The 19438-nt window shown below is 45.5% G+C and overlaps 1 protein-coding gene across 1 annotated transcript in view; it reads left to right on the forward strand.

The window, feature by feature from the left end:
• The window catches only part of LRP4 (LDL receptor related protein 4), a gene marked incomplete at its 5' end in the record, with an annotated part of 80730 nt that overhangs the window by 48108 nt on the left and 13184 nt on the right, over positions 1–19438 (forward strand). Inside the window, 17 exons of the mRNA XM_082284109.1 lie at positions 3511–3627; positions 5225–5338; positions 5781–5897; positions 8339–8467; positions 8822–8941; positions 9072–9197; positions 11492–11617; positions 11994–12128; positions 12289–12414; positions 13461–13691; positions 13950–14106; positions 14463–14680; positions 15601–15777; positions 16341–16466; positions 17175–17383; positions 17998–18079; positions 18711–18816. Of these exons, the coding sequence (XP_082140235.1) occupies positions 3511–3627; positions 5225–5338; positions 5781–5897; positions 8339–8467; positions 8822–8941; positions 9072–9197; positions 11492–11617; positions 11994–12128; positions 12289–12414; positions 13461–13691; positions 13950–14106; positions 14463–14680; positions 15601–15777; positions 16341–16466; positions 17175–17383; positions 17998–18079; positions 18711–18816 (2416 nt within the window). The remainder of the gene's footprint in view (positions 1–3510; positions 3628–5224; positions 5339–5780; positions 5898–8338; positions 8468–8821; positions 8942–9071; positions 9198–11491; positions 11618–11993; positions 12129–12288; positions 12415–13460; positions 13692–13949; positions 14107–14462; positions 14681–15600; positions 15778–16340; positions 16467–17174; positions 17384–17997; positions 18080–18710; positions 18817–19438) is intronic.

Here is a 19438-nt window from a genome sequence, read left to right on the forward strand (position 1 = left end):
CCCCTTCCTTGGGTTTGCTCCCCACCCTGCCTCTGGCTCTGCCTGGGGAGGCAAGTTAGTCCCTGTCTGTCTGGGTATTTGCCTGCCTTCAACTCCATCCTGGGACTTACCTTTGCTAATTTCTTTTAGGAAAATATTGTTTCTTTGCATAGATAGGGAGAGATCAAGCTGGAATGGAGCAGAGAAGGGGGGTTGAAGCTTAACTGTGTTTAGTGGTGGCATAGCCTAATCCTGCTATGAGTACTGGTGGAAGCATGTTAGTACAATCTATGGTTGCTTTCTTATCCGTGGAAGTGCTGCCTATGAAGGACTTGCAGCTGTCTGAGAGAGTAATAAACAGCCTTCATTTTACAGGTTGGAGAACTGGTTGGGCTAAAGAGGCAGAACTATCCCAGAGTCATGCATCAATATAAGCTGGGAAGAGAATATAGGGATTCAGTTTCTAGTCTTCTTGATGCTAATCCATCTTGTCCTCCAGCAAGATGAAGAGGTCTTGTTCCATCTCTGTCAGTGAAGAGAGTTCATCCTGCTTCATTTGTATCACATCTTCTGACTATGGTTTTTAAAATGAGCTATATGAGTAAAAGCAATACACTTACCAGATTGTATAGCTGCTCCATCATGTCAGAACAAAACATAGTGGTGGTTGTTTGAGTGTCCTAAGTGTGACCTCCTAACTTTTGAATTTCCTCTTAACTTCAAATTTCCAGACACTCTGGATGTATTTACAACAGTACTAAACATTCACTGTGGGCTAGTGATATGGCCTCAGCTTTAACTCTGTTGGAATAAAACCCATCAAAATATGAAGTAATAAATGGCCAACAGAAGAGCTGATTAGTAACAACCCTAGAGCAAAGGGCTGTGCAGTGGAACTGGAGCCTGATGTGCTTAGAACAAATAGAAAGAAACAGGAATGTTTCTGTGTAAGCAGTGTGCTTTTTAGTGTGAAGAAGGGATTGGGAGGGCAGACCTAGGAAGAGGGGGATTAGGAAGAGACTGCCCCCATGTGAAAGCTGCTCCCAGAATTTCTTGCATTTTCTTTTGAAGCATCTGTTTCTGACCATTATTAGATTCAGGTTACAAGTTTATGTGGATCCCTGCCCTGATCCCATTGGCAGTTCCTCTGCTCTATGAGACACCAGCCCTCATTCATTAGTTTGGGTTTTTTGGTCTCAAGTGGGTTTGTGGTTTTTCTTCCTCCTTTAAAGTAGAGCTCCTGTAGAAGGGGATTTAATCCCACCCTGCCTCCACCCTGGTGTTGTCTGGGCTAGCACACACTTGCTCTCTGCTGGGTTGGGGAATTTGGTCCTCCTCTGTATATGGCAGTTTGTGTTTTGCTCTCTTCCCCTGTGCTTGAAGCTTGATTTTTATATCTAGGGAGAGTATGAAATTGGCTGAACTGCTCCCTGTAGGGGTGGAATTTCATTTTATGTCGTTACCTCATGAAGGGATGCAGCAGTTCAGTGGGATAATGGTATCCGCTCTGAACCAGAGCTAATGGCGTAACCCTCCGGGAGCCTGAAGAATTCTCCCCTGGAGAGTGAGCATGCAAATTCCCTTCCAGGTGGCTCCTGTGCAGTCCTTTGGTGATTAGTCATGCTAAAGCATATGCTGGATGGATGGTCTTAGTCCTGAAATTGCAGCTGAGGCCACGGAAGGTTTTCTCAGCATGCAGTGTTTGGAAGTTGTGCTTGGGGGAGAGAGGGCTGATCTGTGGGACTGACTGTCTGAGTCCAAAAATGTCTTGATTTTATTTGGAAGCAGAGTTTGGAAAGTGGAGAATTTTCTACTTTTACCTGCCCTGAGGAAGAAGAGGAAACTCCTTCATTTTGCTGCAGCAGCACAGGGGTGCCCAGAGAAAGTGCAACGTAAGGAAAAGGGTCAGCTATTGGAAGACCAGAGTGCTGTCAAACCTGTAGAGGGAAAATACAGATTTTTGTGCTTCTTTCTCCTTCATACCTCTCTGGGGCCTAAAAGTAGCTGGATATGACATGGATAGATATCTGCATGGGATAGCCTGGACATGATGGGAAGGACCTTTTCCCAAGGGCCAATGCCAAATTCTTTGAATGTTGAGAGCAATTACATCTTTAGTGATGTCCTCAGGTACAGAAATGCCTGCCACACTACAGGAACAGCAGACAAGATGATCTGAATTTGTGGTTAGAAAAATGGATGTTAGAGAAAGTCTGAATTTATCTGCCCTAATGTATTCTTACAGAGGGGGGCTTTTAGGACAGGCCCTTGGTGAGAATTTTTGGAGGGCTTGTTATGGAGAGCAGTGAACAATTTAGTATGTGTAATCCATGCTTCTTTAGCAGGACACTGGCAGCAGTCCTGGGCCAAGGGGAAACAGAAAGTTGAGAAAGCTGGAAAAGCTGAAAATGTGGCTATTTGTTCTCCTTATTAAATCATCCTCCTTTTGTGTGTGGCTGCTGTCTTCACCTTCTTTTTTTACCCACCTCCCTCTGCTCTCACTCCCACCTCCAGGATAGTGTTGGCAGGGAAAGGAGTAGCAGCATAGCAGAAAAGGGCTGGCCTGCCTGGTGACAGATGGGAGGTGCTGTCGGCAAGCTGGGCTGGGATGAAAGGGTTTCAGGCAGTAGCCTTTCTAGCCCTCGCCCCTTCACACCGCTGAGCGAAGGCTGTTCTTCGGAGCACACACCTGTCAGGAGCAATCTTGTGCAGCCCCTTGCCTACCACAGCTGGCAGCACTTAAAAGCATGAACCTTTTGGGGTTGAGTGTTCCTCTCATCTGTGGGGGAAAGAACAGGGCTGATGCTCCCCCTCGAATTCCAGCTTTGTGGCTCCAGGCCTCTTCAAGCACTGTGGGTTTGTGGTTGCACTCCATTGCAAACAGACTCCTGTGTAGGCAAGTGTCATCCCATGTCTGTCCCCTCCTTCCATCCTTTCTGGATGGAAACCTCGAGCAAGGTTTGGACTCTATTGTCCACACCTGAGGTACAACAAATTATCCCCAGCATTGGATTCCTGCCTCTAAGCTTCTCCTTGCAGATTTCTTAGACAAAAAACCTGACAGAGCCCTCATGCTGAAACACACTGTAGCATGTTACTTTGTCAAGTCCTGTTCCCCAAAACATTGCTTCTGATAGTTCTCACCCTAAGGTACTTGCTGTGTAATAGAAACAGGATGGATTGTACTGGGAAGCATGCAGGAAAGATGTTGATAGTTTAATTTTGCCTGTTATAAAACAAGTGCAGTTATGGGAGGACAGCAGGCTCAAGAATGAAAGAGGAAAAAGGAACTCAGTGAGGGAATTGCGACAGCTACTTTATTGTGGAAAGGTCAGTGTTTCTCTGGGGAAGAGAGACTGCCAAGCTACAGACCTACCCTGACCCCCATCTGAGGAACAGCTCTACCTGATGACTTGAAATTTTTTCTTCTGTTTCTAAGAGATGTAGCTCTGCTTCCTCAGGAGGGAAGGAACTTTGTTTTCAGGAAGGAAGCTGGCTGCAGCTCCATGAGGTGTTTCTTTGCTCTTTCAGTGCTGCCCACTTGCTCCCCCTTGGACTTCCACTGTGATAATGGAAAATGTATCCGGCGGTCATGGGTCTGCGATGGAGACAATGACTGTGAAGATGATTCTGATGAGCAGGACTGCCGTAAGTCACCTGTCTGAGGGAAGAGGGTGGGTGCAGTGCCTGCCTGCTATGCCTGGGGAAAGCTGACCTTTTTTATTACAGGAATATAAAAATCTATCCCCTGAATTGGACCTCTGGATCTCTGGCTTGTAATAAGCTATATTCTGCCTCTGACAGAGGTGTGTACCTGTGAGCCCTGCTGCCTTGGCACCTGGCTTGCTGTTCAGCTGCCTGTCTTGGGGGAGGGTATGCTTCTCCATCCAGCTGTAGAACTGTTTATGCCCTGCAGCTTTGCTAGTTAATGTCCCATGAAGCACTTCCCTGAGCTGAGCTCTTCATGCCCTCCCCTGTTAGTGGAAACACCTAACCCCTGCCAAATCCTACTGAACTGCCTGTCTGGCTGACTTCCTGTGGCCTCAGGTTCCACTGTCTGACTTTTCTGCAGTGCTGGGCTGTCACCAGCATCCTGTCCCTTCAAACAGTGATCCTTGAGGAGAGGGAGGTGCTGTAGGGATACTGCCTACACAGAGTTGTGTGCATGGTGCTCCAGAGTGACTCTGACGGAGGAACCCCATCTCAAGAAATGTGGAAATAAAGCTCTTGACTGTAAAGTATTCCATGTCCATTAAATACATGGAAATGAGTTCACTTTCTGATCAGTATATCCCTGATCTTAGCCTGCCTTTTTGGGCAAAGGACTGGGAAGCAAAGTTCAGGGATTGACATCCTGCGTGATGCTCTGGAATGCAGGACTAAGCTCAGTTTTCCAGTCTGTTCAAGTATATTCATGAAGAAAAAGGTATATAGGTCTGGGTCTGGTTTTCTGTTTTTCATAAAAGGTCGAAATGCCCTCATATCTAAGGCAACAGTGGAGAAGGGTGTGATCAAAAGATTTGGAGACTAATGAAAGGAGAAAGGCAAGGTTCTGTGCATTAGGGATTCCTGGGGGATTATTCAGACTAGCAGTAACTATAGGAGGCTTTCTGTTGGACTGAAGTCCTTGGGTGCTAAATTTGCGGTCCCTTTCCTTTCCTTACTGGTCTGCAGACAAGCTTCCTTAGGAGACTGGCAAGGAGAGTGGAATGAGGCTGCAAATACTGAGGTGTTCAGAAGAGGAGGTTCAAATTTTCTCTCTCCCTCTTCAGTGAATGTGCCCTTTGCTTTGAAGACAGCTTTGGTATTGTTGTGAAAAGAAGGTGGAAATACAGCACTACTAGCAGTTATTTGTTAGATAATGATAGGGACTATTAATTCATTTAAAAAGAGGCATGGATTACCTTTTTTCTGTGCAGGGTTATCTTGAGTCTGGCTTGGGGATGTGCTTGAATACATACCAGCATGGGATGGGTGGCTTCATCTCTCTGTGCCAGCTACTTCCTTCAACCTATGTTCTCAAGTTTTAGAGCTTGCTGTACTGTTGGCGTGTGATCAGAGTGGAAAAGAGACACTCAAGAAATCTCCCAGTGGCTCTCCTGGTATTTGTTAGGGGAATCAGCTCTCCAGCATCACCGTGTCCATGGAGGATGATGTTGCTTGATTTGTAACGTCACACATTTGGTGTTCTGCAAACTAAATCTTCTTGCCTTGCCTTTACCTTATCCCTGTTGTGTCCCTGCAGCTCCAAGGGAGTGTGAGGAAGATGAGTTCTCATGTCAGAATGGATACTGCATTCGCAGCCTATGGCACTGTGATGGTGACAATGACTGTGGGGACAACAGTGATGAGCAGTGTGGTGAGTAATGTAAATACTGCCCTCACAGTACTTTGAAAGGAGTTGTGCAGAGTCCAGCCTGTGCAGTTCTAGGATCCCCTGAACATGGCTAAGGCTTCCAGCTGGCTTTTGTGGGCTGAACTTGTGGGATATTCCATTCCAAGGGCTGGCTGCTTAGGATCTTGGGCTGTGTGCCTTACCTGCCAGGCAAAAGAAATCCCTTGAGACCTTCCATTCCTTGACATGCCATTGTGAAGTCCCTTTGGATTACTGTTGAATCCAGCACTCCATGTCAGTTCAATGAACAATGATGGTTTTGCTCAGGCCCTGCCTGACATGGGTATGTATGGTTTAATGAGCAGTCTTGTTTGTGGGTGCCCTAGGAGCTTCAGGAGGATGGTGTGGTGTTTTGCTGGGTACTCTGGAAAAAGCCAAGGCTTTGTTTGTGTTGCTGTCTCTGCAGATATGAGAAAGTGCTCAGAGAAGGAGTTCCGTTGCAGTGACGGCAGCTGCATAGCTGAGCACTGGTTCTGTGATGGGGACACAGACTGCAAGGATGGCTCAGACGAAGAGAATTGCCGTAAGTGCTTTCCTTTGTAATCACAGGAAACAGCCCTTTGGACCTGCTCTTGCCTTGGGTTTTGGCATGTTTTCTGCAGCAGAGATCAAAATCGAGTTAGTCCTGCCTGTACTGGCAGCTATGCTGCCTTCTGCTGCCTACCCCAGAGGGCGCAAAAGAATGGTGTCTCTCTTGTGTTACCTCACAGGCATACTTCATCTGCGCCTTGCTGCTTCTCTGTTCCTTCCCATAGCTGTGACCTTGAGTCAGAGCAGGAGGTTTATGCTTTACTGAATATAGTTCTCTATAAAACTGGTGGAGTTGAAGGGCAGCTGGAAGACAAGAATACTATTCCCTTCTTTTTCTTCTTGTCTGATTCCTGAGTGAAATTTTGGAAGTGGAGGGGTACTCTGCTTATTGAAAGCACCCTCAGGTACTGCACACTGAAGACACCTCCTGCTTGCCCAGTCTCTTTTCACTTAAGTGCTTTTTGCAGGATGTTTCCCAAAAAGTGACTGATGCTGAAGGGCAGGCTGGGGCTGGGGCATGAGAACCCACAACAGTTGTTTCCTTCTTTGCCTTCACAGGCTTGTAGCAAGTGGGACAGGAATTTGTGTCCCTTTCTAATCCACACTGCCTCTCTCCTGTGTCTGTTAGCACTGTCCATGTCTCTGGAACTTGCAGTGGTCCCTTCCCCCGCCCTGCTCTCAAAGGCATTTTGCAGAATTTGTTCTAGATAGCAGGAAACTTCAAAAGGCTCTGGGAGGGGGATGAGGGCCGCCAGCTCCTGAAGGGCAGGGGGAGTGGATGCATGGGGGAGTTGTCTTTTATCTCTCCAGATAATGAGAGCTGGCAGAAAGCCAGGGGCTGCAAACATTTCTAAGACAGGGAAGGACTCTAAGAGGAAGCCAGCCTCTCTCCTTCTCCTTTCGCTCTCTGCCTTTCTCATTCCCTTGCCTGTCACTTCACCGAAGACTGTGAATAGACCCTCAGGAAGGGAAGAGAGATGTTCCAGCATTGCCTCCTGTGGGAGTGGAGGGGCACCTAGAAGTGGTGTCCCTGCTTCCTGAGCTGGAATGCTATTTCAGTCCTGGCTGGCAGTTGTCTCTGTAAGACATTCTAAGTAACTTGCTAAGAAGGTCAGTTTGGCTACCTCCTATTCTCTTATCTTCATCCATGTGGTTGTCATCTTTTCCTTATCTACAATCATGTTTGTCATTCATCTGGGACAAGGCAGGACTACACTCTTCTTTTTTGTGGTTTTTTTTTCTTTTCTTTTTGTTTCTTTTGGGGATGTGAGTGTTATAATTGAATCACACAACATGATAATTTAAGTCACTGACTTCATTTTCTCAAGGAAACCAAAAACATTCAGACTCCTTTAGTGAGGGACACATTAAGACACATTTTCATATCCAGCCACTGGACACTCACTGAATTAAGCTCTTAGTTCATGCCTTCAGGCTGCACCCACTACTTCAGGTTGGAGAGGCAGGTGTAGTTCACTTCCCGGACTACTCTTTCTTTTCAGTCTTTCTTTTCTGTTTTGTTTAATAGATTAATATTCAGAACTCCTCAGTTGGGAGACTTGTATACCTGAAACATACAGTGCCTTCTTCAGACAGTATGAGAAGAGGTGTCAGATTCTGTTGTGGGACTCAAAATGTTTTTCATGCCTTCCCACTTAGTGTACTCTTGAACAGAGAGCAGTAGGCAAATCCATGCCCATTAGTTTGTTTGGCTTTGCCCAGGGTCATCTCTCTGGCAGTGCTCCTTGCTAAATAGGCATGGTTGTTTTGGCAAGAGCTTGAGAGGAAAGGGAGGGGGAAATCCTCAAAGGTCAGGTGCTGGCCTGGACACCCTGCTGCTTGCTTGCTTCCTTTGGTCTTCAAGTGCTTATTTTTGTTAAAATTTTAAAGGAATCACTCCTTAGTTTAACCTTGCATTCTGACATGCCTCAGTCCTTAATATGGAGCTGTCCCTAAGGGTTTCTTTATTTTTCTCTCTGTTTTTCTGTCTAGCTTTTTTCAGATTTATTAAACAATTTAAACACTTTCTGGGCACTGCGACATAGTATTTCAAGCATAAGATGGAATGCGACACTCTTGGATCCTTTTTGAGGCTTTCCCATCAATTCTTCATAGCTTTTTGCTTCTCTAGAGTTTAACTCTTGGAAAGTTCAGTCTTCATAGCCTAATATCCTATGTAACTTCTTTTAAAATTGTATTTACTGGATTCTCTGCTTGAGGGTCTTTATATATAGGTTTAACCTGCTTTTCAGTGAAGCAAAATCAGCATTCCTCTCAGTAATACAAATCATGCAGAGCTATGCAGCAATGGCTAGTAATTTCCAACTCCTTTCCATTGAATACTTGCCAATTCATTATGGGACTGAGAAGGTTGCTTCTAAACTGGACTGAACCTTGTCACCTCACACATTCTTTCTTTGATTCCTTTGTTAGCATCAGATGTTCCAGCTGCCACCTGCAGCTTGGAGGAGTTCCAGTGTGCATATGGACGCTGCATCTTGGACATCTACCACTGTGATGGTGATGATGACTGCGGGGACTGGTCTGATGAATCTGACTGCTGTAAGTTAGTACAGGGTGATGTCCTTGTCCAAGCATCAGAGTTACAAACCTAAATGGATTTTGCATTGGCTTGAGAAGGGCTTACAGTGTAGATGGCAATCTAATTGTTCACACATAAGCTGGCTCCTTCATTATTAGGGGTTTTGTTTAACTCTGGAAAGTGAGAATAGTGGTGAGAACACACACTGACTGTGTAGTCAGTGCACTTCTGCTTACAAGAATTACAACAGTTTCCAGGAGAAATCTATTCAGGACCAAGTTCCTTAATAATGGAGGGTAAGAGTGGTACTGAGGAGCTTTGGGGGTGTTATGTTGGTCTGAGTTTGCTCTTTTTGTGTTTTGTCATCTCTGCAGCATCTCACCAGCCTTGTCGCTCTGGAGAGTTCATGTGCAACAGTGGCTTGTGCATTAATGCTGGCTGGAGGTGTGATGGAGACTTTGACTGTGATGACCAGTCAGATGAGAGGAACTGCAGTGAGTGCTGGGAACTGGTGGAAACATTCCATTTCTGTGGATGCAAAAGAGTGTTTGGGACAGTTAGCTTTGGAATTGGCTCTCTTCTGATCCTTCTTGCTCACCTAATATTCCTTTTTTGGACCCTCAGCTATGTCTATGTGCACAGCTGACCAGTTCCGCTGTAAGTCGGGACGCTGTGTCCGTCTGTCCTGGCGTTGTGATGGGGAAGATGACTGCTCTGACAACAGTGATGAGGAGAACTGTGAGAACACAGGTTTGACCTGCTGCCTTGCTGCTTAATAGCTAATGTTTCCATTCTGAAGGTAATAGGTAGTGAAGTCTGTTTTGGATTGCTTCAGTGAGTTCAGCCTAGAGTTTCTGTCCTTCCCAGAGAATGGGATCTGTAGGTCATCTTATATGCTTGCCAACTTGTGCAGGTCTGTGTGCTTAAACTAACTTAGGTGAAGGTGTTTTCTGGTCAAGTATCCTCCTATCTTGTCCTTACACTGTGAATTACCACAGAGCTCTGGGACAATTCCATTCAGACTTGGAAACATCAATAATGTGCCAAGTTACTACCTTTATCACATGGGCTATACTAACTTATATACTAACTGCCTTCTAGGTAGTTCTGGATGGCTTTCATGTTGCATTGTGAAATTGCTGACAATTCTAGCAGGCAGTGCTATCAAAAAGGACATTTAGTGGAAGAGAAGAATAAAGCCTTTGTTTTAGAGGATTAAGGTTGTCAGCTTCTCCCGTAGATATTTGCTCAGGAATTACTCTTTCTAGTATTCATTTCACATACTGGTATTCTTTTGTGTGATAGTGGTTATGGAGAGGAGGAGGATTTCAACACACCCTAGTGTTAAGGTAGGATTCAAGGAATGTCTAGAATCTTCTCTTTTCCTTAAAGCCTTCAGGATGTCTATAGGCTTTGTTGAGGAACAGAGTGTACTGGTTCATGAATTCATCCTAGTGAGTGGAGCCCAGCTATGTGTACCAATCCTTCTGGATCAGTGTATTCTGAGCAGTGGTTTTAGGGGTGACAAAATGGATTTATGAAACTGTACCTCTTGTTTTGGGGGCTGTTGAGGAGTGGAGAGTGGGTGTTCTACAAGGACAGCTGAGCTCAGATGACCTGGAGAGGCACACTTTGTAGTCATTTGAGAGCAGCTGCTCTCCATCGGTCAGCTGTTTTGAGCATCAGTGTGGTGATCCTGGAAAAAGCAATTGTACATAAAGACAAGCTAGTAACCCTGTTTCCTCATCCTGATAACAAAGGTATTTAGAGGTACTGAAAGAACAATTGCCACCTAGAAACCAAGTCAAACTTCCAGAGCCACTGAAATTCACTATGTCCACATCAAACCAAACACAAGGTATTGTTAACTGTGAGGTTAGTTGTACAGCTCTACATTAGATTTATGGTGAGAGTGAAAGCTCTACGGTGAAAATTAAACTGGGTTTTCCAAACAGGATGTGTACTGGCTCATCTAAGTGACACAGTGTGGTGTCCCAATGTCTGTAGCAAGAGTTAAAATCCTCTTGGTTTTAGTGCAGAATCATATTTTTATTGGCCACAGAGAAGATTCCTAAAATACTAGGCAATCAGCTGGTGTAAGGATCTTTATGTTCGATATGACAAATGAAGTCCAAGTTTCAGAATCGTTCCTATAAAGTATTCCTGTGCTCTGAAAAGTGAATCTGCATGTGGTTTGGTTTTATGTTCCCACTCTGTGTCTGTAGTTCTTAACTGTACTTGTTAATCTCACAACTACCCTTTTCCACACTGCTTACAGGCAGTCTGCCAGTCTGATTGTTTCTCTGCTGGTAACTGTATTGTCCTGTTATCTTTGTAAGATTATCAGAGGGTGATGATTTAGGGACTGCTAATCAAGTCACCTTAAGAGGTACAAGAAGTAAGAGGCAACAGGACAGTGCAGTTATTGCTGAAGAAACAATCAGATTAGCAAAGTCCCTACAAACAGTATTACTTTGCTTACAAGAATTCTGTACAGTCTCCTTGCCAACAGCAGAAGTTGAAGCGTGTAGGTCATGTGAAATCCTGTTGCCTGAGCTCAGATTTCAGGGATGCATGTAAATCTCATTCCAAGTCCATCAAAGTGCAGCTAGGGCTAGACAAGATGTTCCTTCCTAGGCAGGCTTAAGATCCATAGCCATGCTGCTGTGACAGATCAGATTATTAAACTGAGAAACTGACTCCTCCTTTGCACATGCTGAGTAGAGCTGTGGATTCTGGTACCAAAGGGAGCTAAGCCAGGACCTTCCAGTCATTCTAAGAGAAACTAGTTAGACGAGCTTCACAGTAAAGCAACAGTGGACTCAGATTGGAGGAGAGTTTGCAGACCTCCAAATCAGCATAAAAATATGTGGAGCAGTAAGGAGTGCTAGATGAGCTGAACTCAAGAAAAGAGGAAGTAATGGATTTGTGCTCATGAAAAGTTTGTAACAAACCTTAGAAAATGTTCTGTATTCTTTTCTTCACCATCACTGTTGTTCCATCAGTAAGCTGTGGTGTGCTACTTTTCCCTTCTTCTATTGCAGGCACCCCTCAGTGTGCCCCAGACCAGTTCCTGTGTGAGAATGGGCGTTGTATTGGCCAGAGGAAGCTGTGCAATGGAGCAAATGATTGTGGAGATGGCAGTGATGAGAGCCCACATCAAAACTGCCGTAAGTCCTCCCAAGTTCAGTCTTAAACATAAATGGAGACTCAGTAATGTGTGGGAATCTATCTGGTGTTACTGAAGGATATGTGTAGGAAAGACTTCACACAAGGAATAATGGGGAAAAGATTATGATCTCAGGTATCACCACTTGCCTGCAGAGATACTGAATCCTAAAAACAAGTTAATCTGAGCTCTGCTGTCCTGTTCAGTTGTGGCCTGCAGAGGAGAGCTCTGACTGCAAAGAGGAAGCTTCCAGCACAGCTTGTGTCCTCCCCCTCTCGTTCAGCCTGCTTTGAAGGGCAACTGCTGCCTAACAGCTGAAGGCAAGAGCAGCTGCCATGTGGTTTCAGCTCAGTTATCTTCACATGTTTCTTCCACAGGTCCACGAACAGGGGAGGAGAATTGCAATGTCAACAATGGTGGCTGTGCTCAGAAGTGCCAGACGGTACGAGGGATGGTGCAGTGCACTTGCCACACAGGTTACAGGCTCCTGGAAGATGGCCGATCATGCCAAGGTAGGTTTTTGGAGCAGTAGCCTCCTCCCTGCTGCTTTGGTATGTTTGAAGTTGGTGGCTATGACAGGGTGAAAATCAGAGTATGAAAACAGATGCAATCTATCAGTGAGATTGTCGGGTTTGTTGATGATCTAACGGTAACTTTCTCTGTAACATGCAGATGTGAATGAGTGTGCTGAGGAAGGCTACTGCAGCCAAGGCTGTACCAACAGTGAAGGAGGCTTCCAGTGCTGGTGTGAGCAAGGCTACGAGCTGCGACCTGACAAACGTAGCTGCAAAGCTCTCGGTAAAGGGGAGCTCAACCTAACAACAAAACTGATGTGCATCTGTTGCTCCAGTTCTCATAATTATGTCTCTAGTTCTTCACTGGCAGCTTTGTGCTGTTCACCAAACGAACATGTGAAGGAAAGGAAGTACCTGGATTTGTATTCGATATGCCCACTTTGTTGATAAATGCTTGTGAAAATTTTGTGTGATTTTGACCATGGAGAGAGGTGTACTACACTGTTTCCTTTCCCTGCCAAGGAGATAGTGCTTGCCTTCTCTTCCTAGTCCTTTGTCATTCGTTGTGACTCAGAACCTGGGACAAAATGAGCTTTCTGTCTCTGTTCAGGAAGTATGTTAGTCTTTCCAATGAGTGAGGATGTATCATACCTCCTTGTGGTTTGACCCTTCATGCTAGTCACCAATCCTGAATGCTGTGAATGGCTGCTGTATGGACATCTGCTGGGTTTTTTAAAGGACGTCTATACACTTCTTTAACTGTATTCCTCCTCTAATGTAGGAGCTGAGAAATTAGAAATTCCAGTTAAAGACTTTAGATTTCATTAGGAATTCCCCTAGTGAAATCCATGAAGGATGTTGATATTTTGGGTGTTTTGGTTTTTTTTAAAGTAGAAGTATCTGCTGAGTTTATATCTGGCTGAGGCATATTTCAACTGTGCCCTGTCTGTTGTAGAAGGTGTAGTAGAGCATGTTTGTTAGCATGGCTAGGAAATAGACATAGGAAAAAACAAACTATAGTCCAGCTGCCAAGTGGCTGTCTAGTGATACGGTTTCAGAGGCTGAGGTGAGGTAGGCTTAGGTGGGACCTGGAATGATCTCTTCTTGCTGAGTTAATGTTTGCCAGAAGGTTTAAAACTGCTCATCTTCGAGTTAGGACTGTGCATAGCAGATGTAAAAACAGCTCTCTGAAGTGTTTTGCACTTGGGGGTTGATTTCTGCTGCCAGTCCTGCAAAACTGTGTTCTGGGACTTGGTGCAGAGGGATGGTCCAGTTGGTCCAGTCAAATGCTGTCAAATACTCTAATGCCATCTTCCTGTATACTCTTAGGGCCAGAGCCGGTGCTGCTCTTCGCCAATCGAATTGATATCCGACAAGTGTTGCCTCATCGCTCCGAGTATACGCTGCTCCTGAACAACCTGGAAAATGCCATTGCCCTTGACTTCCACCACAGCAAGGAGCTGGTGTTCTGGTCTGATGTCACGCTTGATCGCATCATGAGGGCCAATCTGAATGGTAGCAATGTGGAAGAGGTGGTTTCCACAGGGCTGGAGAGCCCAGGTGCGTCATCACAAAAAAGGCAACAGCCTGGGGTTGGTGAGGGGAGAAAAGCAGAGGACCCAGCATTCAGAACGAAGTGCATCTCCCTGAGCAAGGGTATGGGTTGGATGGAATGGGTGTGAGGTGAGTGTCCCCCTGGAGTTAATCTTGGCTGGCAGGAAAGAAACTGGGCCTCTTCTAAGGTGAACAGGGAAAGGGAACTATTCTTCTGTGCAGATCCATGATTTCATTCTGCACTTAATTCTCTCTTGGACATAGGTGGACTTGCTATTGATTGGATCCATGACAAATTATACTGGACAGACTCTGGGACATCTCGAATTGAAGTAGCAAACTTGGATGGCACTCACAGGAAAGTGCTTTTGTGGCAGAACCTGGAGAAGCCCCGAGCAATTGCCCTGCATCCTATGGAGGGGTAAGTGAAAACGTGGGAAACCAGGGGGGAACCCAGTGATCCTTCCATGTACATGCTTCTTGTTGAACATTGAAAACCCCATTCTAGGTCGCAAAGGTTACCTCTGGGCTCGAGACTTCAGTTGGCACTGACAGTTTAGGGAACCTGGCAATGCTGGGACCCTTCAAAGCCTTAATCCTGCGCTGGACCCTTCAGCTTTCAGCAGGCTGGGTGTTACTTTTCACTTCTTCCATGGCTGTGACCCAGTCTCATGCTCGAGGTCACAGGACAGATATTGTTTTGCCCTGATAAGGAGTGATGTTGGGTGCAGTATGTGGGCCATAAGTTTTCTAGCTGTTTCTCCCTGCCTCCTCCAGTACTATCTACTGGACTGACTGGGGCAACACTCCCCGTATTGAGTATTCCAACATGGATGGCTCTAATCGGCGCATCATTGCGGATACACACCTCTTCTGGCCCAATGGACTGACCATTGACTATGCAGGACATCGAATGTACTGGGTGGATGCCAAACATCATGTCATTGAGAGGGCTGACCTTGATGGACGCAATAGGAAGGCTGTTATTAGCCAAGGTGAGTAACAGGCTTTCTCCAGGGAGTGCTTTCTGCAATAAAGACCACAGAGTAGCACAGTGCTGATCTGAGTTTGAGACACTGGCTCTTGCATCTGTGCTTGTCTCCTTTGACTGTGGAATGAATTCTGTCACCACTGAGGGGTGGAGTTTGCTATCCAGTCATCAGTGGCTGCATCAAAAGCAGCATGGCCAGCAGGTTGAGGGAGGTGGTTCTGCTCTTGTGAGACTCCACCTGGAGTGCTGCATCCATCTCTGGGGCTCCCAACATAAGAAGGACATGGAACTGTTGGAGGAAGTCTAGAGGGGGGCCATGAAGTTGATAACAGGACTGGTGCACTCTCCTGCAAAGACAGGCTGGAGGGAAAGTTGGGGCTGTTCAGCCTGGAGCAGAGAAGGTTGTGTGGAGACCTGATTGCAACTTTCCAGTATTTGAAGGAGGCCTACATGGAAGCAGGAGAGGGATTCTTCATCAGGAACTGTAGTGCTAGGACAAGGAGTACTGGATATAAATTAAAAGAGAGGAAATTCAGGTTCGATATTAAGAAGAAATTTTCTACTGTGAGGGTGGTGAGATTGTGGAACACGTTGCCCAGGGAGGTTGTGAGTGCCCCAACCCTGGCAGTGTTCAAAGCCAGGTTGGATAAGGCCCTGAGCAACTTGGTCTAGTGGGAAGTGTCCCTGCCTAAGGTGGGGGTCTTGGGACTAGATGATCTTTAAGGTCCATTCCAGCCCCCTAACATTCTATCTTTGATTATAGGACAGCAGAGAATAATTATCTGTTAAATTAGTGTAAAACGTATTTGAGCAGGTTGACCGTGGTAAAGCCTAAAGGGCAGTGGAAAGAGCATTCCCTTGTCTCCCTGCTGGCCCAAGTTGTGTTAGACCTGATCATATACCTGTATTGGATGTCTTCTGCAGGGCTCCCACACCCGTTTGCTATCACTGTGTTTGAGGACAGCCTGTACTGGACAGACTGGCACACCAAGAGCATCAATAGTGCCAACAAATTCACAGGCAAGAACCAGGAGATCATCCGCAACAAACTCCACTTCCCTATGGACATCCACACGCTGCATCCTCAGCGTCAGCCAGCAGGTAACTGCAGAGCGGGTAGAGACTCATTTGAGCCAGTACAAGACCTGGAGCCACCCACTCCGTGTAAAGCCGGCAGATGACAGCCTGAACCCAGCACATGGACACATCGCTGCCTGTGCCCGGGGCTGTGGCTGAACTTGCTCCACCGCCCTCGTGTTGAGGTCTCCCGGCCCGGTACCTCGGAGTTGGGTGTTACCGCAGCTCCCCCTGCTGACATCGGGGCTGGAGGCCGCTGAGTAGGAAATACGTGGGCCTTGTTTATACAAGAGCTGTTTTGGGATGGGGGAAAAATTATAAGTGAGCATCATAATGACAGACACCTCCCTTATTCCTCTTCAGTTGTCATTATCTGCTCTAGAAGTGAATTGAGTTAAATGTTCATTTTAAAATTCAGCCATAAAAATGGAATTAGTGTTTTAGTTTATACATTTCCTTATTTTCAATTAACTGCTGGGTAGGGAAGTTATATCCATGTGATCTTGACACTTCAGCTAGTGTTTTTTCCTCTTTGTTTCTTTACTCTTTGCTTTATGTGTGGTTGCTTTTCTCTTTGGCTACTTGAGCAGGGAGAAACCGCTGTGGGGACAACAACGGAGGCTGCACTCACCTCTGCTTGCCAAGCAGCAAGGATTACACCTGCGCCTGCCCCACAGGCTTCCGCAAGACCAGCAGCCATGCCTGCGCCCAGAGTAAGTGAGGTGGGACCACATGCTCAGATGTTCAGTGGGCGGTGGAGGAGGGTTGGCAGTGGGATTAAGCATCAGCAGCCTTTGCTTCCGAGGAGATGCAGCTGGATAGACTGAGTTAGAAGTATTAAGGGTCCTTCCAGAGGATGCTTCACCTTTTTGATGCATTCCCCTGTTGTGTATTCTCACTGCCCTCACTAGGCTTCATGAGTGGGGATACAGACAAATTCCACCCTTGGTCCTTACTTCAGGGCTGCTATTGATGCCATGCTACCCTTCACAGCTGATTGTCTCCCTAAAATTCCCATTATGACTGTGTCAGTGGTGAACAAAAAATTCAGTCCTCATCATTGCCACATTTCTCCTAGTTTGCAACCATGTGAAAGAATTAGACCAACTATCTCCCAAATTCTCAAGAGCTATTTTTAAATAGCTATTTGATTTGGAGGGATGTCTGTGCCATCCTTTGAAGAATATGGTTGGCCTTGTTCCCTCAGCATAGGTTACACCCCAGGAGCAAGCTCACAGCCACTCTGACCACCCTTGCCCATCCTTTCCCAGTGATGTTTTGCTTCCAGTAAAAAAAAAAAAAGACGAAAGACTTGGCAGTGAGAGATGATGTAGGTTGTGGATATAGCAGGGAATTGTCTGTCTGTCACTGTATTGTTGAACTTAGAGAAATTAAAAGAAGACCTTTCGACCTTTGATCAGGTCTTGACAAGTTCCTGCTTTTTGCCCGAAGGATGGACATCCGTCGGATCAGCTTTGACACAGATGACTTGTCAGATGATGTCATCCCCCTTGCTGATGTTCGCAGTGCTGTGGCTCTAGACTGGGACTCAAAGGATGACTATGTCTACTGGACAGATGTTAGCACTGACTCCATCAGCCGAGCAAAATGGGACGGATCAAACCAGGAGGTACAGTGTTCACTATGTGCGGAGGTCATCTGGCCAGGAGACTCCTTGAGCATCAGATTGAAGCCACTGGGATACCCTGGCCTTTTAAGGTGCTGCAGTTCGTGGTGGATCTTTTGTCTATTAGTTTGCCTGGTTCTGGCAAACTAATGAGATCACTGGACACTTCATAAACAAGTTGGGTGTATGGAAAACCTTGAATGGAGACATAAAGCACGGTGATTTGTGGGCTGTGGTCAATTCCTTTGCTGTAAGGCCTAAAATCTGAAAGGAAGAAGTATTAAATCCTCTGTTATGTTCTACATTTGGAACAAGAGTCATGCTCTTTGGGAATGCTTTTTGCACACACTCCTAGGTTGATGGTGCTATAAATGAGGCAAACAGAGTTCAAAGTTTGGATTTGCATTTTGAACAGGCACGAAAAATAGATGCTTCTCCAAATAAAAGCCTTATTTGGACTTCTAAGTCCTTGATGTTCTCTCTTGTGTGGCATTGCTCTGCTCAGGCTTTTGCCTTTTGAAAGTTAACATTGTTTGTGCATGTATAGTGCATTGAGCAAGTACTTTCTCCCTAAGGTCTAATTTCACTAAGGATTTTTTCATTTTGTTTTCATTTAGGTTGTGGTGGACACTAGCCTGGAAAGTCCAGCTGGACTGGCAATTGACTGGGTCACCAACAAACTATACTGGACTGATGCAGGTACTGGGATCCTCTGCTTTACATAGATTTCTGTCTTCCTTATTAGTCATGAAAACTGAAAATCCACTGGTTAGTTCTGTCTGTCTCATTCCAAATTTGTCTATTTCTGTGTAGCAAAAAATGGAGCTTCATGTCATGTGCTTCTAAATGAGTGTGAATTGAGGCACAACCCTTAGCATAATTCTCTTTGCAGTATCCCCAGTATTAATTCTGTAAAAAGATTCATCACTGTTGTCTTGCTGCAGAGCTTGTGATTGTGTGTGTTTATGTATCTTCCAGCAGTGTATCTTGGGGTGCAGCAGGTAATACTTGGAGCATGTTCCCTGCTGGAGAGTCATAGTTGAGAGAGATGTAAGGAAGATTATTCTTTCCTAGGTGTTGTCTCATGGCTTGGGGGCTTAGGTAAGAGGTGGTTTATATTCATACAGGACTCCACATCAGTGGCAGCCACAGAAGTGACTTGAGAGGAAGGAAAGTGACACTTTAAGCCCCACTTCTTACCCATTTTCCAGCTAAGAACAGTGATGGATATAGGGGAAAAATACCGGGAATTGTTGTATGGAGGTTTTTTTTGCAGGAGCTCTTGCAATTCCAATTTGATCTCTGTCATTTTCTCTCTCAACTTTTGTAGGAACAGATCGGATAGAGGTCTCCAACACAGACGGGACCATGAGAACTGTTCTAATCTGGGAGAACCTAGACAGACCTAGAGATATTGTGGTGGACCCTGTTGGAGGGTAAGAGATTCTTTCTTCTGGGATGACATAACAATTCTTGCATGTCTAAAGATATTCTGGTTCTTTGGTTTTGTACAATTTTCTTCCTTGCTGGTGCCATTGTTCTACAAGCTGCTAACAGCAGAAACTAGAGACATGATTTTAGATGATAATGGAACAAGATAAGCAGAGGTAATTGCCTGTTGTGCTGTGAAGCTTGCAGGAGCTGGCTGGTGTTTTCAGTTGCTTATCCTGGGGATGTAATAACTAAAGGTATGGTACAAAAAATACTGAGAATGGAGCCATCTAGATGTTTTCTACTTCTCTATTTCACATGTACACTGAATTTGTATTCAAGCTCCCTGCTTATCAACTGGAGTTTCAGTCAGAAGGATGTCCTCAGACCATGTAGAGGTGGGGATAGGGTGGATAGGAAAAGGCTTGCCAGCCATTGCTTTAGAAGCATTGAATGTCTAGAATGAAAGTGTGCTACTATTCTTTCCTTGAGTGGATTACCAGAACACAAATGCAGCAAGAGTGTAAAGGGCTAGTGGTGTAGACTGGTAAATAATCAGTTCATTTTTAGACCTTGACCTATTACCTTGAACTTTTTCCTACACATTGTAATTAGGCCAGCCCATGG

This window comes from Coloeus monedula, assembly GCF_965178545.1.
Source record: "Coloeus monedula genome assembly, chromosome: 6".
NCBI classification, from domain to species: Eukaryota; Metazoa; Chordata; class Aves; order Passeriformes; family Corvidae; genus Coloeus; species Coloeus monedula.